Consider the following 22,995-nt stretch of genomic DNA (forward strand, 5'->3'; position numbering starts at 1 on the left):
ACACAGTACCGCCCCCCGCTTCGGGTACCACCCCCACCATTTCGCGGGAAAATGCCACGCTCACTGCCTGGGCTGACCCCACCCCCCTATGACGCAGCTCCTCCCAACTACGGCCTCGCCCCAATCCCCGAGGGTCCCAGGCCGCGGGGCCACCCAGACCCAAGAAAACGCGGGGAAAACCCCCACCCAAACATCGCCCCATCCCCCTCACCCACAACCCTCATAACATACTGCAAACCATTAATTCGAGTCCAACTTCTCATTTTTGATGAAAGTCCACGCCTCATCCGGCGTATCAAAATAGTGGTGTCGGTCCTGGTATGTGACCCACAGCCTCGCCGGCTGTAACAGCCTGAACTTCACCCCCTTCCTGTGGATGACCGCCTTGGCCCGATTGAATCCTGCCCCGCTTCTTGGTCAGCTCTGCACTCCAGTCCTGGTAAATCCGGATCTCGGTGTTCTCCCACCTGTTGCTCCGCTCCTTCTTCGCCCATCGCAGGACACTCTCACTGTCGGTGAAGCGGTGGAACCTTACCACCATAGGCCTCGGCGTCTCGTTCGCCCTTGGCCTCCTGGCCAGGACTCTGTGCGCTCCATTCAGCTCCAGGGGCCTCGGGAAGGCCCCGGCGCCCATCAACGTACTTGGCATCGTGGCCACATACGCCCCAACATCCGACCCTTCACGCCTTCAGGGAGACCCAGAATCCACAGGTTCTGCCTCCTCGACTTATTCTCCAGGTCCTCCAGCTTCTCCTGCCATTTTTTGTGCAACGCCTCGTGCGCTTCCACTCTGACTGCCAGGCCCAGAATCTCGTCCTCATTCTCGAGACCTTCTGCTGCATCTCCTTAATCGCCGCCCCCTGCATCTTCTGGGTCTCCACCAGCCTTTCAATTGACGCATTCATAGGGGCCACCATCTCCGCCTTCAAGTCAGCAAAGCAGCTTCTCAAAAACTCCTGCTGCTCCCGAGACCACTGGGCCCATGCTGCCTGATCACTGCCCGCCGCCATCTTGTTTTTTTCACGCCAGTTCTCCTCTCTTCTCTAAAGCCACTTTTGTGACTGCTCCGGTCCTGGTCCGTTCTATACAGCGCTGGGGGACCCTCACTGTTTCCTTCCCACACCGGGAATCGCCGTCCAAATGCCGCTGGAGCTCCATAAAATGGCCCAAAAGTCCGTTATCGGCGGGAGCTGCCGACCGTGCGACCGACCAAGGCATAGCTGCAACCGGAAGTCGACAATCCCATAACCTTTGACTCCCTTGTTAGTTAAGAATCTATGTACCTTTGCCGTAAAAATATTCAATACTCTTGTCTTATAGTTCCAATCAGTTTTTTTCTGTACCCCTTCCCTGGTGATTGTAATTGTTTTAAATTCCACTCTCCCTTTCACCTCCTGGTTTAGTTACTTCTGGGATGTTATTTTCATGTTAATGAAGACAGACAAAATATCTGTTCAGTTAATCCACTATCCCCTTATTTTCCATTATTAATTCCCCAGACTCACCCTCCTGGGGACCAACGCTCACGTTATTGACTCTTTGCCTTTTAAATACCTGGAGAACTCTCACAATCTGTTCTTAAAATTTCTCCCTCCTTTTTAATCTTAATATCCGGCTATGACTCTTCGAAAAGGAATTTCTGATTTTCAGAACAGCAGCAATCTCGTTATCGCTAAAGAAACGTAAATGTCCCTGTGACTGCAGAGATCAAATCCAAAGAGTTGTACAAAGGCCCTGTACATTTCTACGTCCAGGCCCCTGGCCCATGGGCATAATCAGTCTGCGAGGACAAAGGGAACATGAAACCTGTTGAACTTATTAATGGGTGAAACATTAACTCTCTCAAGAATCCAGAGAAGGAATATCCATCCATTGTCCAAACCAAGGTGGAGAAGTGGGAGTTATGAGTCATGTTACATGACACTCCCCAGAAATAAACTGCCAGAATCTGTAATATTGCCTTGTGGAGCTGAAAAGGGCAGACTGCAATTTTCCACCTAGCAGGCTCCCCACCTACACTGTTTTCTACTGGAACTTTTAAACCTCTGTACCAGCACCGATAAGACCAATGGCAAACGTAGCCCCACTATTTAAAAAAAGGAGAGAGGGAGAAAACATGGAATTACACACTGGTTAACCTAACATCTGGAGTAGGGAAATGTTCGAGTTGATTAGACACAATGCGATAACAGGACACTAAGAAAATATCAACGGGATTAGGCCAAGTCAATGTGGAGTTATGAAAGGGAATCATGTTTGACAAACCTGGAGTGTTTTGAGGATGTAACTACTAGAATGGATAAAGGTGAACCAGTGGATGTGGCGTATCTGGATTTTCAGAAAACGTAAAAGTTCTACATAAGAGGTTAGTGTGCAAAATTGAAACACCTGGGATTGGGGTAATACCCTGGCAGGATTGTCATCTGGGGAGAGATTGGGTTGAGTAGGCCTGTATCAACTGGAATTTAGAAAAACAAGGTGGGATCTCATTGAAGTGTAGAAACATCTGACAGGGCTGAGCAGACTGGACGCAGGGATGGCGTTTCCTCTGGCTGGAGGAGCGGAGTCTCGAACAAGGGGCCATAGTCTCGGGATACGAGGTGGGCCATTAAGACCGAGATGAGGAGAAATGTCTTCACTCAGAAGGTGGTGAGCCTGTGGAATTCTCTACCACAGAAGGCTGTGGAGGTCAAGTTACTAAATTTATTGAAGAAGGAAACAGATTTGTAGACTCTTAATGGTGTCAGTATGGGGAGAGCGTGGTGACAGAGGATCAGCCATGATTGTTCAGAATGGCGTAACAAGCCTGAAGGGCTGAATGGCCAGCTCCTATTTTCTTTTTTTAAAATATTTTTATTCAAAGCATTTGCAGATTTCTTACAAAACACAAAGCACCCATTTAAACCCAAACTTACAAAAACGTATCCACAATACAGTAAAATAACAACCCCCCCCCTCCTCCGCTGATGTTTACCATTCCTTAAATAAGGTGACGAACAGTCCCCATCTTGAAAAAACCCTCCTCTGATCCCCTCATGGCAAATGTAACTTTCTCCAGATGGAGGAATTCCGCCAAGCCACCTGGTCGCTTTGGAAGGCTCCGGATCCCATCATCCTCCTGTGAGGAAAAGGCCAACACATTGGCCTCTCTCCCCACCTGCACTCCCAGATCCTCCAACACCCCGAATATCGCCACCCACGGACTCGGAACCACCCTCACAGTGAGAATTCCCCCAATTTCATCCGACCAGAACTTTTGGGTGTGATTGGCTGGACCCGTAAATACTGTCGCATCTTCTACACTTGGAAAAAACCGACTCATCCGCCCCACTGTCATGTGCGCTCTTTGCACCACTTTAAACTGAATGAGGCTTAGCCTCCCATACGAGGAGGTTGAATTTATCCTAGGCAGGACCTCACTCCATAACCCTGCCACAAATACTCCAGCTCCTCCTCCCACTTTTGCTTTACATCCTCCACTGATGTCCTCTCCCTTTCCATTGGTTCCCCGTTTATATCTCGAGATCGAACCCTCTGCTATCTCGTCCGCAGAGAAACTTTTCATACCCCAGCGGGCGTGGCAACCTCGGACACTTGTCCACCTCCTTTCTAACAAAGGGCCCAGTCTGCAGATAACGGAGTCTGTTACCCCTCGACAACAGGAATTCCTCCTTCAACTCTCCCAACTCCGCAAATCTAACTCCACGAACAGGTCCCTAAAGCAGTGTTTTTCAAACCTTTTTGCCCAGGACCCATTTTTACCAACTGGCCATCCTTCACGACTCATGCAGCCCTACCTTTGTGACCCACCATTTTCACTTACCTTTAATGCCACAGGTGAGCCTACCTGGTCCTCACGATCTCTCGTGCTTTGTCATTCAATGTTGCATTTCTGCTAAGGACTCCAGCTGATGATTTAAGTTCTCGCTGCATCCTTTGAAAAAATCAAGAGGTTTGTCCTCTAACTTGCCATGCTTAATCTTCAGATGCCTTTGAAGTTTTGAGGGTTTTAATCTTTCATTTGCCAGCACTTCCCTGCATATAACACACATGGGCTTTACATCCTGATTTGCATTGGCATAATTAATAAAGCCATACCTTAAAAAAATCATCTTTTCCTGCTTTGTTCCTGCTTTCAGCTTCTTAATTGGTGTTCATTAGAGGCCCTGGAACTCACACCAACATTGCTTTGTCCTGTTGTGGACTCTCCTGTGCAGCTCTCTCCAGCAAATTCAGTTGTGCGATCCTGGCCTGTTTGTGTCTCTGACCCTCTTTTCCTTATTACAAAACAATCCATTTAAATCCTTCAGTCCTGTTGCTTGCTTGTTAATAACAAAATGGAGGACTCTCTCTTCAGCCCAGAGCATGTAACGTCAGTGTTTGGGGTGCGTGACCTCTCTGTCCAGGTCCAGGCCGGAGGATTGCATCAACTATAAGAAAAAGGATTCTGCTCCTGAGTCAGTATGCTGGCAGGAGGCGGTCTGCCTTGTTGGGCTCTGGGCCTGCGCACTGCTGAGGAGGCACGGGGACGGGCGGAATTCTGAAAGCCAGTCGCAGCCGTTGGGCACTACTTCCCGCGAACGGGCACACTGCGACGGAACGCCCCGTGACCCACCCAACACCCGCCCATGACCCACCGTAGGTCGCGACCCTGGGTTTGAAATTGACTGCCCTAAAGCACTACCCTGCCTGCTCCCAAACCCTAAACGCAGAGTCCAGCCCTGCCGGTACAAATCAATGATTGCCCTTCCCCCTCGCAACTCTTCCCCCACCTCATGTCCGTTAACAAACCTCCATGCCAGCAGGATGGCCCTCACCCACAGCAACCAACCCACTCCCCCTATACCAAAGCACCCTTGAACCACCCAACCGCGTGCCACACCAAGCCCATACATTTTATATTACAAATCACAGTACCCCCAACACGGGGAGGTGAAAAAGGTACAAAACTCTGCATATACAGAACTCAACATATTACTGTACAGAGTGGGGAGCAAAACCCAACAAAATAACCCCACGTAAAAACATACAATTCTCCTCCCTCCCTGAGTCCCAACACCTCCAGTCAGTTACGCATATGAACCCAACCGAAATTCAAGGTCCTCAAATCTCCCCCAATCCATGGTCCCTCAAAAAAGCTGCCCACCTCCTCCAGCGTGTCGGAATAAGGCTCCTGTCCCCCATGCATGACCCATATACGAGCTGGGTACAGCATCCTACACCACACCTTTTACCAATAGATGGCTGCCTTGACCTTGTTAAACCCAGCCCACCGCTTGGTCAGCTCCGCTCCCAAGGTAGATACGAACTGTAACCCCTTCCCGTGTCTCCTTCGCCCACTCCAGAATCTCCTTATCCAAGGACTGACGAAGCCTCGTGATAATCACTCTTGGCAGCTTCCTTCCTTTTGGCCTCCTCCACAGTGACCTGTGTACCCGACCCACTTCAGCAGGGTGGTCAAAGACACCCTCCCCCCACCAGCTACTCAAACACCTTGCCCGCGTATTTTGTGGCTTGCGTTCCATCGATCCCTTCAGGCAGCCCCATGATCCTCAGATTCTGCCTCCTCGAATGATTCTCCAGGTCATCGACCTTCTCCCTCGTCTTTTTCTGACCCTCCACCATCATGAGCATTTCAGCCTCCAACGAGGCTAAGCGATCCACCTGGTCAGTTACCTCCTCCTCCACCGTCTGGATCGACGCATTCTGCGCCGTTCAGCATCTGCTCCACTCTCTCCGGGCAGTCTGAATCGGCTCTGCCGCCGTGGCCAAATCTTTTGACGCTGGCTTCCTTTGCTGCTTGAACTCAGCCCCCAGGAATGCCACCAATTGCCCTGTTGACCATTGAGCGGGCAATGGTGCCACATCCCCCTCTGCCACATGAGTCTTCTTGGTCTGAATGTTGCCCCTTATTTGTCACACACCTTGTTTAGTAACTCTTCGGCATTATGATCCAGCATGATCTGGACAGGTTGGGCGAGTGGGCAAATGAAATGAAATGAAATGAAATCAATGGCAGGTGCAGTATAATTAGGATAAGTGTGAGGTTATTCACTTTGGAAGCAAAACAGGAAGGCAGATTACTACCTGAATGGTTGTAAATTGGGAGAGGGGAGTGTGCAGCGGGACCTGGGTGTCCTTGTGCACCAGTCGCTGAAGGTAAGCATGCAGGTGCAGCAGGCAATAAAGAAGGCTAATGGTATGTTGGCCTTCATTGCGAGAGGTTTCGAGTATAGAAGCAGGGATGTGTTGCTGCAATTATCCAGGACCTTGGTGAGGCCACACCTGGAGTATTGTGTGCAGGTTTGGTCTCCTTCTCTGAGGAAGGATGTTCTTGCTCTCGAGGGAGTGCAGCGAAGGTTTACCAGACTGATTCCAGGGATGGCGGGACTGTCATATGAGGAGAGATTGACTAGGTTGGGATTGTTCTCGCTGGAGTTCAGAAGAACGAGGGGGTATCTTATGGAGACGTTTAAAATTCTAACAGGACTGGACAGGGTAGATGCAGGGAAGATGTTACCAATGGTGGGTGTGTCCAGAACCAGGGGTCACAGCCTGAGGATTCAGGGTAAACCATTTCGGACAGAGATAAGGAGACATTTCTTCACACAAAGAGTGGTGAGCCTGTGGAATTCATTACCACAGGAAGTAGTTGATGCTAAAACTTTGAATATATTCAGGAGGCGGCTGGATATAGCACTTGGGGCGAATGGGATCAAAGCTATGGGGAGAAAGCAGGATTAGGCCATTGAGTTGGATGATCAGCCATGATGGTGATGAATGGCGGAGCAGGCTTGAAGGGCAAAAAGGCCTCCTCCTGCTCCTATCTTCTATGTATCTATGTATTACCCACCAGAGGTCCAGACAATGGGCATAAAATGGCCAATCGTTCAACCTCAGGCAGGAGCCACCTTACATGTGATCACTCACTCCATGGCTGCCACCATGGCCGTCACAGGAAGACACACGGTCAGCTCCTAATTTCTATGTTTCCATGACCCATTTCCCCCTCCTCTCTCTCACCCTTTCCCTCTCCCTTTTCCCCTCCTCTCTCTCTCTCCCTTTCCCCTCTCTCTCTCACTCTTTCCTCCCTTTTCTCTCTCTCCCTTTCCCCCTCCTCTCTCTCTCCCTTTCCCCCTTCTCTCTCTCCCCCTTTCCCCCTCCTCTCTCTCACCCTTTCCCCTCCTCTCTCTCCCTTTCCCTCTCCTCTCTCCCTTTCCCCTCCTCTCTCTCACCCTTTCCCCCTCCTCTCTCACCCTTTCTCCTTCCTCACTCCCTTTCCCCTCCTCTCTCTCCCTTTCCCCCTCCTCTCTCTCTCCCTTTCCCCCTCCTCTCTCTCACCCTTTCCCCCTCCTCTCTCTCACCCTTTCCCCCTCCTCTCTCTCTTTCCCCTCCTCTCTCTCCCTTTCACCCTCCTCTCTCACCCTTATCCCCTCCTCTCTCTAACCCTTTCCCCCTCCTCTCTCACCCTTTCCCCCTCCTCTCACCCTTTCCCCCTCCTCTCACCCTTTCCCCCTCCTCTCTCTCTTTCCCCTCCTCTCTCTCCCTTTCACCCTCCTCTCTCACCCTTTCCCCCCTCCTCTCTCTCACCCTTTTCCCCCTCCTCTCACCCTTTCCCCCTCCTCTCACCCTTTCCCCCTCCTCTCTCTCTTCCTTTCCCCCTCCTCTCTCTCTCCCTTTCCCCCTCCTCTCTCCCTTTCCCCCTCCTCTCTCTCTCCCTTTCCCCCTCCTCCTCCTCTCTCTCACCCTTTCCCCCTCTCTCACCCTTTCCCCTTCCTCTCTCTCCCTTTCCCCCTCCTCTCTCTCTCCCTTTCCCCCTCCTCCTCCTCTCTCTCACCCTTTCCCCTCCTCTCTCTCACCCTTTCCCCCTCTCTCTCACCCTTTCCCCCTCCTCTCTCTCTCTCTTTCCCCCTCCTCTCTCTCCCTTTCCCCCTCCTCTCTCTCTCTCCCTTTCCCCCTCCTCCTCCTCTCTCTCACCCTTTCCCCCTCCTCTCACCCTTTCCCCCTCCTCTCTCTCTTCCTTTCCCCCTCCTCTCTCTCTCCCTTTCCCCCTCCTCTCTCCCTTTCCCCCTCCTCTCTCTCTCCCTTTCCCCCTCCTCCTCTCTCTCACCCTTTCCCCCTCTCTCACCCTTTCCCCCTCCTCTCTCTCCCTTTCCCCCTCCTCTCTCTCTCCCTTTCCCCCTCCTCCTCCTCTCTCTCACCCTTTCCCCTCCTCTCTCTCACCCTTTCCCCCTCTCTCTCACCCTTTCCCCCTCCTCTCTCTCTCTTTCCCCCTCCTCTCTCTCCCTTTCCCCCTCCTCTCTCTCTCCCTTTCCCCCTCCTCCTCCTCTCTCTCACCCTTTCCCCTCCTCTCTCTCACCCTTTCCCCCTCCTCTCTCTCTCTTTCCCCCTCCTCTCTCTCACCCTTTCCCCTCCTCTCTCTCACCCTTTCCCCTCCTCTCCTCTCTCTCACCCTTTCCCCCTCCTCCCTCTCACCCTTTCCCCCTCCTCTCTCTCACCCTTTCAGTCCCGGATTAGCGCTGGCTGCCCGGTCCCACACAAGAAGAGTCACTTGGGCAAAGTGCCATAAAGCTGTCACAAACGGGCCTGATGTAAGATGATCTCTGCTCACCGTTTTCCCTTCACGAATCTGATAACAAGTAAAATGGCCATTATAATTTTTGTTAATCCGTGACATTTTTAGTACTTTTTGTATGAATTGCAGACAAGAATATCCGCCTGTTTTAAAATACAAACTGTAAGGGCCAGTCTGATTGTGAAATGCCACCGTAACGTTTTCATTAATCTTTGATTTTCCTTTTTAAAAAAAAATCATTTTAGACTTTTGATGCAACTGATGTGATCAGAGAAAGAAACTTCATTGAGGTCCGCTTTCTATCTGCTGTCTTGTATGCTGCACAGCAGAGTGCTCAGCATAGCAAATACCCAGTGCCTCCTGCATGTCCTCCTGTTCAGCAAAGAGGAGAATGTCATGTCAACTTTATCAGAAAGGTATGCCAATTGAGAGCATTCAGTCTTCAGCTCTTATTTTGCAGTAGTAATGTTGGTGAAACTCAACATTGGTCTTTGTTACTCCCCTGAACTTGACAGACACTTCTGAAACCTGCACATGCACTGTAAAATCCAGTAATTAGAACTTGCTGTCAGTGATTTTATACTTCCCTATAGGCAATTGAAATTCCACCCCAGAATGCAATTGATTAGAAATCACTGAACTGATGCAATTTTCCCCTGGAACACTATTATCTTACTGTAAAATCCTTGAGTTGCACCTTGTTGAATGTATGGGTTTTTAACAGTGTACTAAGTTCATAATTAATATTTTGGCTGTGAAAAACTCATTTTATATTTGGGAATTGTCAAATTTTTCTTATAGTAAATTCTACACTTAACATTTTTTTGATGTTCATGATATTTCAGTTTCTAACTTAATCCCATATCGATGTCCCAAGCATGTATTTAGTTCTCTGTAAACTTTAATTAAAAATTAAAAATAATCAGTGCATTTTACTTCCTGATTTGCTGTATGGGAAAATATCTCAATGCAATTGGCTGTTTAGCCTGTTTGATAGCAGTGCTGTTGCTGGGAACTTGGAGATCCCCGTGATCTGGCACCACATTAAAACTAATGTCAGGAAAGGGGAAATTCCCAGAAATCGCTCGATCTTTGTGGGCCGCTTTCTGCAAGGTCAGCAGTGAGCGCTGTCCCTTTGTCTCGAGCTGCCAAACCTGGCCCATTATGTTTCACGTTCTCAGCAGTTATATGCCAAAAATGTATTTCTGTTCCACTTTTGTTTTGTGTGGCATTATCGGGCAGGAGATACAAAAGTCTGAGAACGCGCAAGCACGATTCAAAAACAGCTTCTTCCCCACTGTTACCAGACTCCTGAATGACTCTCTTATGGACTGACCTCATTAACACTACATCCCTGTATACTTCACCCGATGCTGGTGTTATGTAGTTACATTGTGTACCTTGTGTTGCCCTATTATGTATTTTCTTTTTCTTTTATTTTCATATACTAAATGATCTGTTGAGCTGCTCGCAGAAAAATACTTTTCACTGTAGCTCGGTACACGTGACAATAAACAAATCCAATCCAATCCAACCTGTTCTTTTCCTACAGCCCCTGTCACAACTGATTTTGAAATTCATAAGTGCATTTGGAAGCTTAAAGTTAAGAGTGATATATAATTCCTTCTCCTGTAGATTATAACTAAGCATCAAGGTCTAAAAATGCGCTTCATGCGGTTTTCATGCAGGGAGGATTATGGAAGAAGGTGAGAGGAGAAGAAAAGAGGTGTTTGACTGGGTTTTACAGCTGTAGAATGAAGTATGGTTTAGATGTACTTCTTTTAGTACCTCTTAGTACACCTGTGCTCAATGACTTAAATTGGCTTCTGGCCCAGCAACACTCAATAAAAAAATTTCCATCCCTATTTTCCAAATTCCCCCAGGTCCTCATTCTTTGCTATCTCTGTATTCTACCGAAATCTACACTGCTCTAATTCTGGCCTCTTGAACACCTTTGATTTTAATCGCTGTTTCATTCCCACGTTCCTATCATTGGTGACTGCGTCTTCAACGGCCTCAACCCCAAGCTTTAGAATTCCCTCTCTAAACCTCTCCAGATTCCTGCTTCTCTCTCCCCTCCTCAAAGTAGCTCTTTGTAACCTACTTAGAATCATAGAACGGTTACAGCACAGAAGGCGGCCATTCGGCCTGTTGAGTCTATGCCAGCCCTCTGCAAGAGCAATGTAACCAGTTCCACTCTCTTTCACAATAACCCTGCTATTCTTTCCTCTCTCAGTATTACTGTTGGTCACCTGTCTCAATGTCTCCTTTTGTGGATCGGTATTAAATTTTGTTTCATAATGATCTTGTGAAGCAACTTGGGACATTTTATTCAGCTCCAATCAGTGGACAAGGAAACCTAGTGCATTTAATCATTGTTACTGTTTTAGAAAAGAAGTGCTTAGCAAATTGTGAAGCATTGGTGAGAAATTCTGCCTCTGGCATGGAATGAAAGGATATATAAATGTAATTGAAGGTGACAGGACAGGTTGAGAGCACAAGGCATCTTCCATTCACAGGGAATGTTGGCATAGTGGTAATGTTATTGGGCTGGTAAGGCAGCGGCCCAGGCTAATGATCTGCAAACGTGGGTTCAAATCACACCATGGCCGCTGGCCGAATTTAAATTCAATTAATTAATATTGAAACCTTTGGAATTGAAAGCTAGTCTCAGTAATGGTGACCATGTAACTGCCATTGATTGTTATAAAAATCCATCTGATTCATTAATATCCTTTAGGAAAAGAACTCCCCAATGTTATTTGATTTATTTTAATTTGTTATTTAATTTGCCTCAAAATAGGGTATTGTCGCTGGACAAGTAATACAGAGGTCCAGAGTAATGCTCTGGGAGCCTGGACTAGTAATCCAGAGGTCCAGGATAATGCTCTGGGAGCCTGGACTGGTAATCCAGAGGCCCAGAGTAATGCTCTGGGAGCCTGGACTGGTAATCCAGAGGCCCAGAGTAATGCTCTGGGAGCCTGGGTTTGATTTTAAAATAGCAGCGCGGTGGCAGTTTACGATGGGCGGCACGGTAGCACAGTGGTTAGCACTGTTGCTTCAGAGCGCCAGGGACCCAGGTCCGAATCTCGGCTTGGGTCACTGTCTGTGCGGAGTCTGCACGTTCACCCCGTGTCTGCGTGGGTTTCCTCCGGGTGCTGCGGTTTCCTCCCACAGTTGAAAGACTGTGTAAGGTGAATTGGACATTCTGAATTCTCCCTCTCTGTATCCGAATAGGCGTCGGAATGTGGCGACTGGGGTTTTTTCACAGTAACTTCATTGCAGTGTTAATGTAAGTCTATTTGTGACAATAATAAAGATTATTATTATTGTTCAGAAGATAATGAATCTTCGGAATTCTCTACTCCGGAACGCTGTTGGGCTAGTCAAGACTGAGATTGTTGATTTCTATATATATATTAAAGACATCAAGGCCATTGAGGTAGACCAGTCATTTTCAAACCCAGGGTCACGGCCCGTGGGTGGGTCACGAGCGGGTGTCGGGAGGGTCGCGGGGCCATGCGTTGCAACGTTCCCGATCGTGGTAAGATGTGCCCAACGGTGCGACCGGCTTTAGAAAAATGCCAGCCGCTACCGGCTTTCAGGATGCCTGCCGTTCCGCGCATGTGTGCTCCCTCAGCATTGCACAGGCCCGGAGCCCAGCGGGGCAGAACGCCTCCTGACGTCAGCTGACCCAGGAGCAGATTTTAACATTTTTAAAAATCACTGGAGTCTTCCTGCCTGGAGCGGTGGCAGAGAGCAGGTCATGTGCCCCGTACCCTGACGTCACGTGTTCTGGGCCCACAAGAGAGATTCCTCCATTTTGTAGCTGCCAGCAGTGGTGGTGTGAACTCCAGGGCCTCTGGTCAACAACCCATGAAGAAGAAGCTGAAAACAGGAACAAAGCAGCATAAAGATGATTTTGTGAGGTGTGGGTGCCGTTGCAAATCAGGATTCAAAGTTCACGTATGTTATAGGCAGGGATGCACTGGCAAATTAAAGTTTAAAACACTTAAAACTTCAAAGACATTTGAAGACTAAACATGACGAGTTTGAGGACAAACCTCTGTATTTTTTTCAGTGGATGCAGGGAGATCTTAAATCATCAGCTAAATCCATTATCAGAAATGTAACACTGAATAACAAAGCAAGTTAGATCATGAGGACCAAGCAGGCTCACTTATCACGTAAAGGTAAGTGAGAATGGAGGATGGCAAAGATCAGGCAGTGTGGTTCATGAAGGTTGGCCGGTTGGTAAAAATGGGCCCCGGGTAAAAGAAAGTTTGAAAAACACTGAGATAGACGATCAGCAGTGATCTAGTTGAATGGATTGGATTGTATTTGTTTATTGTAACGTGTACCGAGGTACAATAAAAAATATCGTTCTGCATATAGTTCAGACAGATCATTCCGTACATGAAAAGAGAATACATAGAGCAAACATAAAGTAAGCAATGTAAAAACCAGGCTAAACAGCTGGTTTGTAATGCAGAACAAGGCAGCAGCACGGTTCAATTTCCATACCGGCCTCCCCAAACAGGCGCCGGAATATGGTGACTAGGGGCTTTTCGCAGTAACTTCATTGAAGCCTACTTGTGACAATAAGCGATTATTATTATTTATAAATACATCGACACAGGTATCGGGTGAGGCATACAGGAGTGTACAAAGAACAATACAGCACAGGAACGTGACCTTCGACCCTCCAAGCCTGCGCCGATCACGTGTCCTATCGAGACCAACCGCCGCCTGTCTCCTTCTATACCCCGTCTGTTCATGTGCCTATCCAAATAAGTCTTAAAGGCCACTAACATATCTGCCTCAACAACATCACTTGGCCGTGCATTCCAGGCCACCACCACCCTCTGTGTAAAAAAAACTTCCCCTGCACATCTCCACTGAACCTTTCCCCCCCTCACCTTGAACTTGTGTCCCCTTGTAATTGTCATTTCCGCCCTGGGAAAAAGCCTTCAACTGTTCACCCTATCTGTACCCCTAATAATTTTATCAACTTCTATCAGATCGCCCCTCAGCCTCCGTCTCTCTAGGGAGAACAATCCCAGTTTATTCAATGTCACTCGTAGCTAATACCCTCCATACTAGGCAGCATCCTGGTAAATCTTTTCTGTACTCTTTCCAAAGCCTCCATGTCTTTCTGGTAGTGTGGTGACCAGAATTGGACACAATATTCCAAATGTGGCCTAACCAACGTTCTATATAATTGTAACATAATTTTCGAGCTTTTATACTGGATACCCCATCCTATGAAGGCAAGCATGCCATATGCTTTCTTTACCACCATTTCCACCTGTGCTGCCACTTTTAAGGATCTGTGGATCTGTGTAAGAGATCTACCATGCAGATCTAGTGGCATTTGCGAACACTAAAACTCAGTAGAAATTTGAGTTAAAACTTCTCGGGTGCAAATAAGAATTGTTTATTGCCTCTATTTGATTACTATTGAGAATCACTTAAATCCTATTCTCTAATAAGTCTGGCTAGCAAAAAGGACTTAAAGAGAAGCAACTTGTACTAGCATGGTACTAACATGGATAAGCCTATAATGTGGCAAAGAGTAGTGGGAAGTCAGAAGATTGGGAAGGCTACAAAAACAAACAGAGGATAACAAAGAGAGAAATAAGGAAAGAGAGGATCAAATATGAAGGTAGGCTAGCCAGTAACATTAGGAATGATAGTAAAAGTTTCTTTAAATACATTAAAAACAAACGGGAGGCAAAAGTAGACATTGGGCCGCTCCAAAATGACGCTGGTAATCTAGTGATGGGAGACCAGGAAATAGCTGAGGAACTAAATAAGTACTTTGCGTCAGTCTTCACGGTAGAAGACATGAGTAATATCCCACCAATTCCGGAGAGTCAGGGGGCAGAGTTGAATATGGTAGCCATCACAAAGGAGAAAGTGCTAGAGAAACTAAGAGGTCTAAAAATTGATAAATCTCCGGGCCCAGATGGACTACATCCTAGAGTTCTAAAGGAGATAGCTGAAGAAATAGTGGAGGCGTAGTTATGATCTTTCAAAAGTGACTGGAGTCCGGGAAAGTCCCAGAGGATTGGAAAATCGCTGTTGTAACCCCCCCTGTTCAAGAAGGGAACAAGGCGAAAGATGGAAAATTATAGACCAATTAGCTAACCTCGGTTGTTGGCAAGATTCTAGAATCCATTGTTAAGGATGAGATTTCTAAATTCTTGGAAGTGCAGGGTCAGATTAGGACAAGTCAGCATGGATTTAGTAAGGGGAGGTCGTGCCTGACAAACCTGTTAGAGTTCTTTGAAGAGATAACAAATAGGTTAGACCAAGGAGAGCCAATGGATGTTATCTATCTTGACTTCCAAAAGGCCTTTGATAAGGTGCCTCACGGGAGACAGCTGAGTAAAATAAGGGCCCATGGTATTCGAAGCAAGGTACTAACATGGATTGACGATTGGCTGTCAGGCAGAAGGCAGAGAGTTAGGATAAAAGGTTCTTTTTCGGAATGGCAACCGGTGACGAGTGGTGTCCCGCAGGGTTCAGTGTTGGGGCCACAGCTGTTCTCTTTATATATTAACGATCTAGATGACGGGACTGGGGGCATTCTGGCTAAGTTTGCCGATGATACAAAGATAGGTGGAGGGGCAGGTAGTATGGAGGAGGTGGGGAGGCTGCAGAAAGATTTAGACAGTTTAGGAGAGTGGTCCAAGAAATGGCTGATGAAATTCAACGTGGGCAAGTGCGAGGTCTTGCACTTTGGAAAAAAGAATAGAGGCATGGACTATTTTCTAAACGGTGACAAAATTCATAATGCTGAAGTGCAAAGGGACTTGGGAGTCCTAGTCCAGGATTCTCTAAAGGTAAACTTGCAGGTTGAGTCCGTAATTAAGAAAGCAAATGCAATGTTGTCATTCATCTCAAGAGGCTTGGAATATAAAAGCAGGGATGTACTTCTGAAGCTTTATAAAGCATTAGTTAGGCCCCATTTAGAATACTGTGAGCAATTTTGGGCCCCACACCTCAGGAAGGACATACTGGCACTGGAGCGGGTCCAGCGGAGATTCACACGGATGATCCCAGGAATGGTAGGCCTAACATACGATGAACGTCTGAGGATCCTGGGATTATATTCATTGGAGTTTAGGAGGTTGAGGGGAGATCTAATAGAAACTTACAAGATAATGAATGGCTTAGATAGGGTGGATGTAGGGAAGTTGTTTCCATTAGCAGGGGAGACTAGGACCCGGGGGCACAGCCTTAGAATAAAAGGGAGTCACTTTAGAACAGAGATGAGGAGAAATTTCTTCAGCCAGAGAGTGGTGGGTCTGTGGAATTCATTGCCACAGAGGGCGGTGGAGGCCGGGACGTTGAGTGTCTTTAAGACAGAAGTTGATAAATTCTTGATTTCTCGAGGAATTAAGGGCTATGGAGAGAGAGCGGGTAAATGGAGTTGAAATCAGCCATGATTGAATGGTGGAGTGGACTCGATGGGCCGAATGGCCTTACTTCCGCTCCTATGTCTTATGGTCTTGTACTCAATTTAACTTTTAAAATAATACAGAGATGGTGTCTTGCTTAGGACAAACAGCTTGCATTTACTTCAAGAGTTAGAGTGGAAAAGTGAAAGTATAGAGATAGAGAATAGTTTAGATCAAAGTATAGAATGATCCGGATAAAAATGGCCGTTCGGACCCACACGGTTATACTAAATCATATCAGACTTTAGCCATCTATCTACACCCCTATATAATCCTAATTGGTTTGGGTTAGAATCAAATGAGTTTGATTTGACGGTTTGCTGTCAATCTTCAATGTGCAACATTAGTTTTAAGTGTTTCATGTCTGAATACTTGTGCATGTTATGGGATGCGATTCTGTGCTGCTATCGCGACCAGCTTAAACTGGTCTTCTGCTGACTTAGGTGTTATCTGCATTGTGAACAATGGTGCCTTCATATAACTATGGCGTTGCTATGGTGTTGCTCTGTCCTTGATCCGATAGCACAAGTATAGTGTCAAACTGTCTTGCAAATGTGCTGTTTTAATCTGTAATGGAATTTGCTGTGTCATGCTGTTCTGTTTTGAAATGACCTGAGGTTATGAGTGAATTTAAAATGGGTATTTAGAAAGACTGGGGCTTAATATTTACGCTAAATAGCTATCTTTTACCTATCAGGTGTATTAGAAAATAGTTGGCTTCTACAACCTGCATGCCCAGATCTCTCTGCGGCTCTATGCTCCTGCCATTTATTTTATAGCTCCCATCTGAATTGGAGTGAATAGGCTGGGTGGGAGGGGTCCCCAGACAGCGGGAGGTGTAGACAGAGTCAATGGATGGGAGGCAGGACTGGGCTGTGTTTACGACTCTCTATAGTTTCTTACGGTCTTGGGCTGAGCAGTTGCCATACCAGGCTGTGATACAGCCAGATAGGATGCTTTCCATGCTGCATCTGTAAGAGTCAGTGTGAACATGCTGAATTTCCTTAGTTTCCTGAGGGAGTATAGGCCCTGTTGTGCTTTCTTGGTCGTAGCGTCAACGTGGGTGGACCAGGTCAGATTTTTGGTAATGTGCACACCTAGGAATTTAAGGCTGTCAACCATCTCCACCTCCATCTGCAGACAGGGTGTGTATGATACTTTGCTTCCTGAAGTTAGTGACCAGCTCTTTAGTTTTGCTGACATTGAGGGAGAAATTGTTGTTGTTACACCACTCCACTAGATTCTCTATCTCCCTCCTGTATTTTGAATCATCGTTGTTCAAGATCCGACCCACTACGGTTGTGTCATCAGCAAACTTGCCGAATGGCCTCCCACTGCACTGTGGGGATTCTAGGGACTGGTTTAGCACAGGGCTAAATCGCTGGCTTTGAAAGCAGACCAAGGCAGGCCAGCAGCATGGTTCAATTCCCGTACCAGCCTCCCCGAACAGGCGCCGGAATGTGGCGACTAGGGGCTTTTCACAGTAACTTCATTTGAAGCCTACTTGTGACAATAAGCGATTTTCTTTTTTTTTCTTCTTTTCTATGTTCTATGTTGTTTGAGTTTAAAGGTTTTAATCCTTGTCGATTTGTGGCAGATGGAAGAAGTTTAAAAAAAAATTTAGATTACCCAATTCATTTTTTCCAATTAAGGGGCAATTTAGCGTGGCCAATCCACCTAGCCTGCACATCTTTTTTTTTGGGTTGTGGGGGCGAAACCCACGCAAACACGGGGAGAATGTGCAAACTCCACACGGACAGTGACCCAGAGCCGAGATCGAACCTGGGACCTCGGTGCCGTGAGGCAGCAGGGCTAACCCACTGCGCCACCGTGCTGCCCTGCAGATGGAAGAAGTTGATGTGGGGCCCTGTCTTTGATGACGCAGCCCTGATGGCTCGGTGTTCACTGGTGGATGGCTGATGGCTGCCAGCGATGGTTGCATGGTGTACGGAAAACAACCTCTCTCTAAATGTTGGAAAGACCAAGGAACTGATCATAGACATCAGGAAACATAGCACGACACACACTCCCGTCTGCATCAATGGCTCCGAAGTAAAGATGGTCGATAGCTTTAAGTTCCTGGGGGTCGCCATTACCAATAGTCTGTCCTGGTCCACTCACGTTGATGCAACAGTCAAGAAAGTCCAACAACGTCTCTACTTCCTACGAAATCTGAAGAAATTTGGCATGTCTACATCAACTCTCTCAAACTTCTACAGATGTGCGATAGAGAGCATCCTATCCGGCTGCATCACAGCCTGGTATGGCAATTGCTCAGTCCAAGAAAATGAGGAAGGAGCAGCGCTCCGAAAGCTAGTGATTTGAAACTAACCTGTTGTTGTAAGACTTCTTACTGAGCAAACTTGTAGATGGAGTTGGAGCCAAATTTTGGAGCTTTGATATGGCCTTGATATGGCCTTGGCTGGGGTTATGGTGTTGAAGGTGGAGCTGTAGTCAGTCCTTGTTCTCGAGATGCTCCAGGGATGAGTGTAGGACCAGGGAGATTATGTCTGCTGTGGACCGGTTGCGGCGGTATGCGAATTGCAGTGGATCGAGGCATTCTGGGAGTATGGCGTTGATGTGTCTCATGACCAACCTTTCGAAGCACTTCATTACGATCGATGTCAAGGCCAGCGGAAAATACTCATTGAGGCACATTGCGTGGTCTTCTCGAAGCAGGTGGGAACCTCGGATCGGAGTAGGGAGAGGTTAAAGATGTCTGCGAACACACCTGCCAGAGTGGTGAAGCAGGTTGAGGGTCTGAATAACCTCCACATGTCCTATGTACATAAATTGCTGTATAAGTACAAGTTGTTGTCTAGACTGATTCTATCTAGTTTCACAATAAGCATTTTGAGAAAGAATTGATGTTAAGGATAGATTTGTCAGTGAGTGGTTGTTAAAGTTCTGTTTGTGTGCCTGCTTGATCAGATATAATTGGTTAAGCAAACGTACTTACAACATCTATTAATTCTTGGTACAGCCCTGTGGTGTCAGGTGCGTGGAGTATATAATATGCGCTTCCTGGAAATGTTGCACTTTTTAGTTTCACTTTTTCCATTGTGTTGATGGTGTTATAATTAACATTTAAACAGAAATTCGAAAACCCATTATCTACTGAAAGAATGAAGCTACAAGATTCCATGATTTAAAATCAATGAATTTTACTGAATAAGACCCAAGTAAAGCAAGCTCCACTAACTAAACTGTCTTTGGTTATTAATTACTCTTTATATCAAAAACATGATAAAACACCACCACAGATACTTCAGGCTAAATTCCTCAATTCTGTCTTCTCGTTTCCATATGTCTCCTTCCCCAGGAAGACTTTGGCTACTTTTCAGGTTCTTGAAGGTTCGCCTTCTTGTGACCAATTCTGCCTGGTCAGGTTCTCCGCTCGTGCCTGAACTTCACTTGCAACTCCTGACTTTAACAGAAAATGTGAAACACCCGGGTTTCTAATAGCTCCATCCTCCTGATACACAGATGTTCCACAGCACTTGCCGAATTTTGTTCCTCTGCCTCCTGAACTTAGGGCTTTCTCTCCCTAAATTTCGATGTATTTAGCTCTTAAGACCAAAGACCTTCTGGAAAAATCCCACCGACAACTTCCCAGAATTACAACCAAGGCTGCACCCACAATCACTGTTCTCCATGGGAAAGAGGTTAGTTGAGCTGTTCAATCGATATTATAATTAATTAACTTTTATCTTCAAAACCAAGCCTTTTGATTCTAGGACCCACATGAATAATTTATCTCAAATGGAGTTAATGACCCCCCAGATTGGCTGCTTCCACCTATTTGTTTACAAAGATGTGTTTAGCTTCTCTGATCTGGGAACTACAGGGCTAATTTGAACTCTGTATGAAGACAACTATAGACACCTCATCTCGACCAAGAAGCTGGAGGTCTCCAGCTTGTGAGAGGAGGGGGCCTCCTACCTCAGATTGAAGGTGAGAACTTGGTTTTCTGTTTCTCGCCCTCTGTCGACTTGCACTCACCAGCCTAAAAATTGAGACCGGGCAAGAATAGGACCGTAAAAAGACGAATGGGTGTACTTCAATCCTAGGCCCTGTCCGGCCTCCGTAATGCCACATTATGGCCAGAGGGAAACCAGTCCATGTTATTTCTCACTCCCCCCACTTCATAACCCGCTGGGGGAGGAGAGTAGAATTCTGGCCCAAAAACAGTAGTCCGTTTTCACACTCCTGCCTCTGACCGCTACGTAAACATAGAGAATCATAGAATTTACAGTGCAGAAGGAGGCCATTCAGCCCATCGGGTCTGCACCTGCCCTTGGAAATTGCACCCTACGCCTCCACCCTATCCTCATAACCCAGTAACCCCACCTAACCATTTTGGACATTAAGGGGCAATTTAGAATGGCCAGTCCACCTAACCTGCACATCTTTGGGCTGTGAGAAGAAAACGGAGCACCCGGAGACACGGGGAGAACGTGCAAACGTCACACAGTCATCCGAGGCCTGAATTGAACCCAGGTCCCTGGCGCTGTGAGACAGCAATGCTGACGACTGTGTCATTGTGCCGCCCCGGGTCCCTGGCGCTGTGAGACAGCAATGCTGACGACTGTGTCACCGTGCCGCCCCAGGTCCCTGGCGCTGTGAGACAGCAATGCTGACGACTGTGTCACCGTGCCGCCCCAGTTCCCTGGCGCTGTGAGACAGCAATGCTAACCACCGTGCCGCCGAATGGACAGTCCTTTGAGTAGTAATTACTGTAAGATTATTTCTCAAACCCAGGTTTTTCCACTGAACTTACATTTAACTCTTTAATTCTGAAAACTGAATGTTATACCTCCAAAACACATGAAAAATGAAATTACATATTTGTAACAATGGGCTCAAAGTAATGGAACCTTGAAGAAACGCTGAGGCTGTGGGCAATGAACAAATCAAAAAGGGCAGGAAAGTTACCAGTAAAAACTGATGGAAACCATCAGTCAGGACCAACCAATTTTTTCTGCCTGTCATTCAGTTTTCTTTTTGCTGAGTATGGCCTTAAAGCAGGCCTGCCCAGTGTACGGCCCAGGGGCCATATTGGGCCTGCGAATCCTCACTCTGCGGCCCTGGCATCATTTTTCAAAATCCCGGTCAAAGAGGTGAGTTTCAATGGAAGATTCTTCTTGGAGCTGCTCATCCAAACATGGAGCATTTCTATCCGCTTTTGCTTTTGATAGGTGGACTAGTAAGCCTATCAGCATTACGCCATGGGTGGCACAGTGGTTAGCACTGCTGCCTCACAGCACCTGGGACCTGGGTTCTATTCTGGCCTCGGGTCACTGTCTGTGTGGAGTCTGCACGTTCTCCCCGTGTCTGCGTGAGTTTCCTCCGGGTGCTCCGGTTTCCTCCCACAGTCCAAAGATGTGCAAGTTACCTGGCAACACGGTGGCGCGATGGGTTAGCACTGCTCCCTCACGGCGCTGAGGCCCCAGGTTTGATCCCGTCCCCGGGTAACTGTCCGTGTGGAGTTTGCACATTTTCTCCGTGTCTGCTTGGGTCTCACCCCCACAACCCAAAGTTGCGCAGGGTAGGTGGATTAGCCACGTTAAATTGCCCCTTAATTGGAGATTAAAAGAGAATTGGGTACTTATATAATTTATATAAAAAAAGAAAAGAAAATGTGCAAGTTCAGTGGATTGTCATGCTAAATTGTTCCTTAATATTCAGAAGTTCAGGTGGGGTCACTAGATTATGGGGATGGGGTGGGAGCGTAGGACAGGGTTGGGTGCTCTTTCCCAGGGTCAGTGCAGACTCGATGAGCGAGCTACCCTCAGTTACGACTCGAGAGAGAAGATTGATAATTCAAAGGCTTTAATTAGCAGAGAACCAGACAGCTGCCGAGAAGTGTGCTCCCTGCACGCTGCCCACTGAACATTACCTTATATACAGCTTCCTGGGGGGCGGAGGCGGAGTCCCCCAGGGTTCCAAATCCGGTCTTAAAGGGATCATCACGTTAAAGGTACAGTTATACAGTTATCGTTCATCACATTCACCCCCTGTTTAAAAAAAACGCATAGTCCGTCGGGGGTGACGTGGAATTACATGTTCAGTCTTTTGGGTGGTCTGATTGTCCGTGTTGACCTTCTCAGCTCCGGCGGTGGTGCGGCGGATACGGTCGTCCTCGGTGGGGGTATATCCGGGAACACGGTTGTCTGAGCCTTTGCCCGTGTTGGAGCGGGGGGGTATCCGGGGTGATCAGGGTGATTGGTGCCGGCGCCGGCTGGGGGGGAAGGGAGCGTCGGTAGAAGGGGGGGGCGTCGGTGGGAGAGCCAGCGGGTGCCAGGTCTCGCAGGGAAACGGTGTCTTGCCTGCCGTCGAGATGCTTGACTTAGGCATATTGAGGGTTAGCGTGTAGCAGTTGGACCCTCTCGACTAGTGGTCTGTCTTATGGCTCCTCACATGCCTCCGGAGCAGGACTGGTCTCGGAGTCGTCCGTGGAAGCGAGACCCCAGAGGTGGACTTCCTGGGGAAGACAAACAAACGGTTGTGAGGGGTCTCGTTCGTGGCTGTACAGAGGAGCGACCTAATGGAGTGTAGGGCATCGGGTAGGACCTCCTGCCAGCAGGCGGTTGGGAGACTTCTTGACCATAGGGCTAGAAGGACAGCCTTCCAAACTGTTGCGTTCTCCCCCTCCACCTGCCCGTTTCCCCGTGGGTTATAGCTGGTCGTTCTGCTCGAGGTGATGCCCTTGTTGAGCAGGTATCGACGCAGCTCATCGCTCATGAACGATGTACCCCGGTCTCTGTGGATATAAGCAGGGAAACCAAACAGGGTGAAGATGCTGTGCAGTGCCTTGATTACGGAGGCTGAGGTCATATCGGGGCAGGGGACAGCGAATGGGAAGCGGGAGAATTCATCGATGACAGTGAGGAAATAAACATTGCGGTTGGTGGACGGGAGGGGCCCTTTGAAGTCCACGCTTAGTCACTCAAA

General features: G+C 47.6%; 1 protein-coding gene across 2 annotated transcripts in view; it reads left to right on the forward strand.

Annotated features, from left to right (window-relative positions):
- Positions 1-22,995, forward strand: part of manba (mannosidase, beta A, lysosomal) — a 159,278-nt gene that overhangs the window by 11,474 nt on the left and 124,809 nt on the right. The window contains exon 4 of one of the 2 annotated variants that reach the window (XM_072495205.1): positions 8,821-8,991. The exons of the other annotated variant lie outside the window; for it this stretch is intronic. Within the exon in view, the coding sequence (XP_072351306.1) occupies positions 8,821-8,991 (171 nt within the window). The remainder of the gene's footprint in view (positions 1-8,820; positions 8,992-22,995) is intronic. 2 annotated transcript variants of the gene reach the window in all.

This window comes from Scyliorhinus torazame, chromosome 3 (genome assembly GCF_047496885.1).
Source record: "Scyliorhinus torazame isolate Kashiwa2021f chromosome 3, sScyTor2.1, whole genome shotgun sequence".
Classification (NCBI taxonomy): Eukaryota; Metazoa; Chordata; class Chondrichthyes; order Carcharhiniformes; family Scyliorhinidae; genus Scyliorhinus; species Scyliorhinus torazame.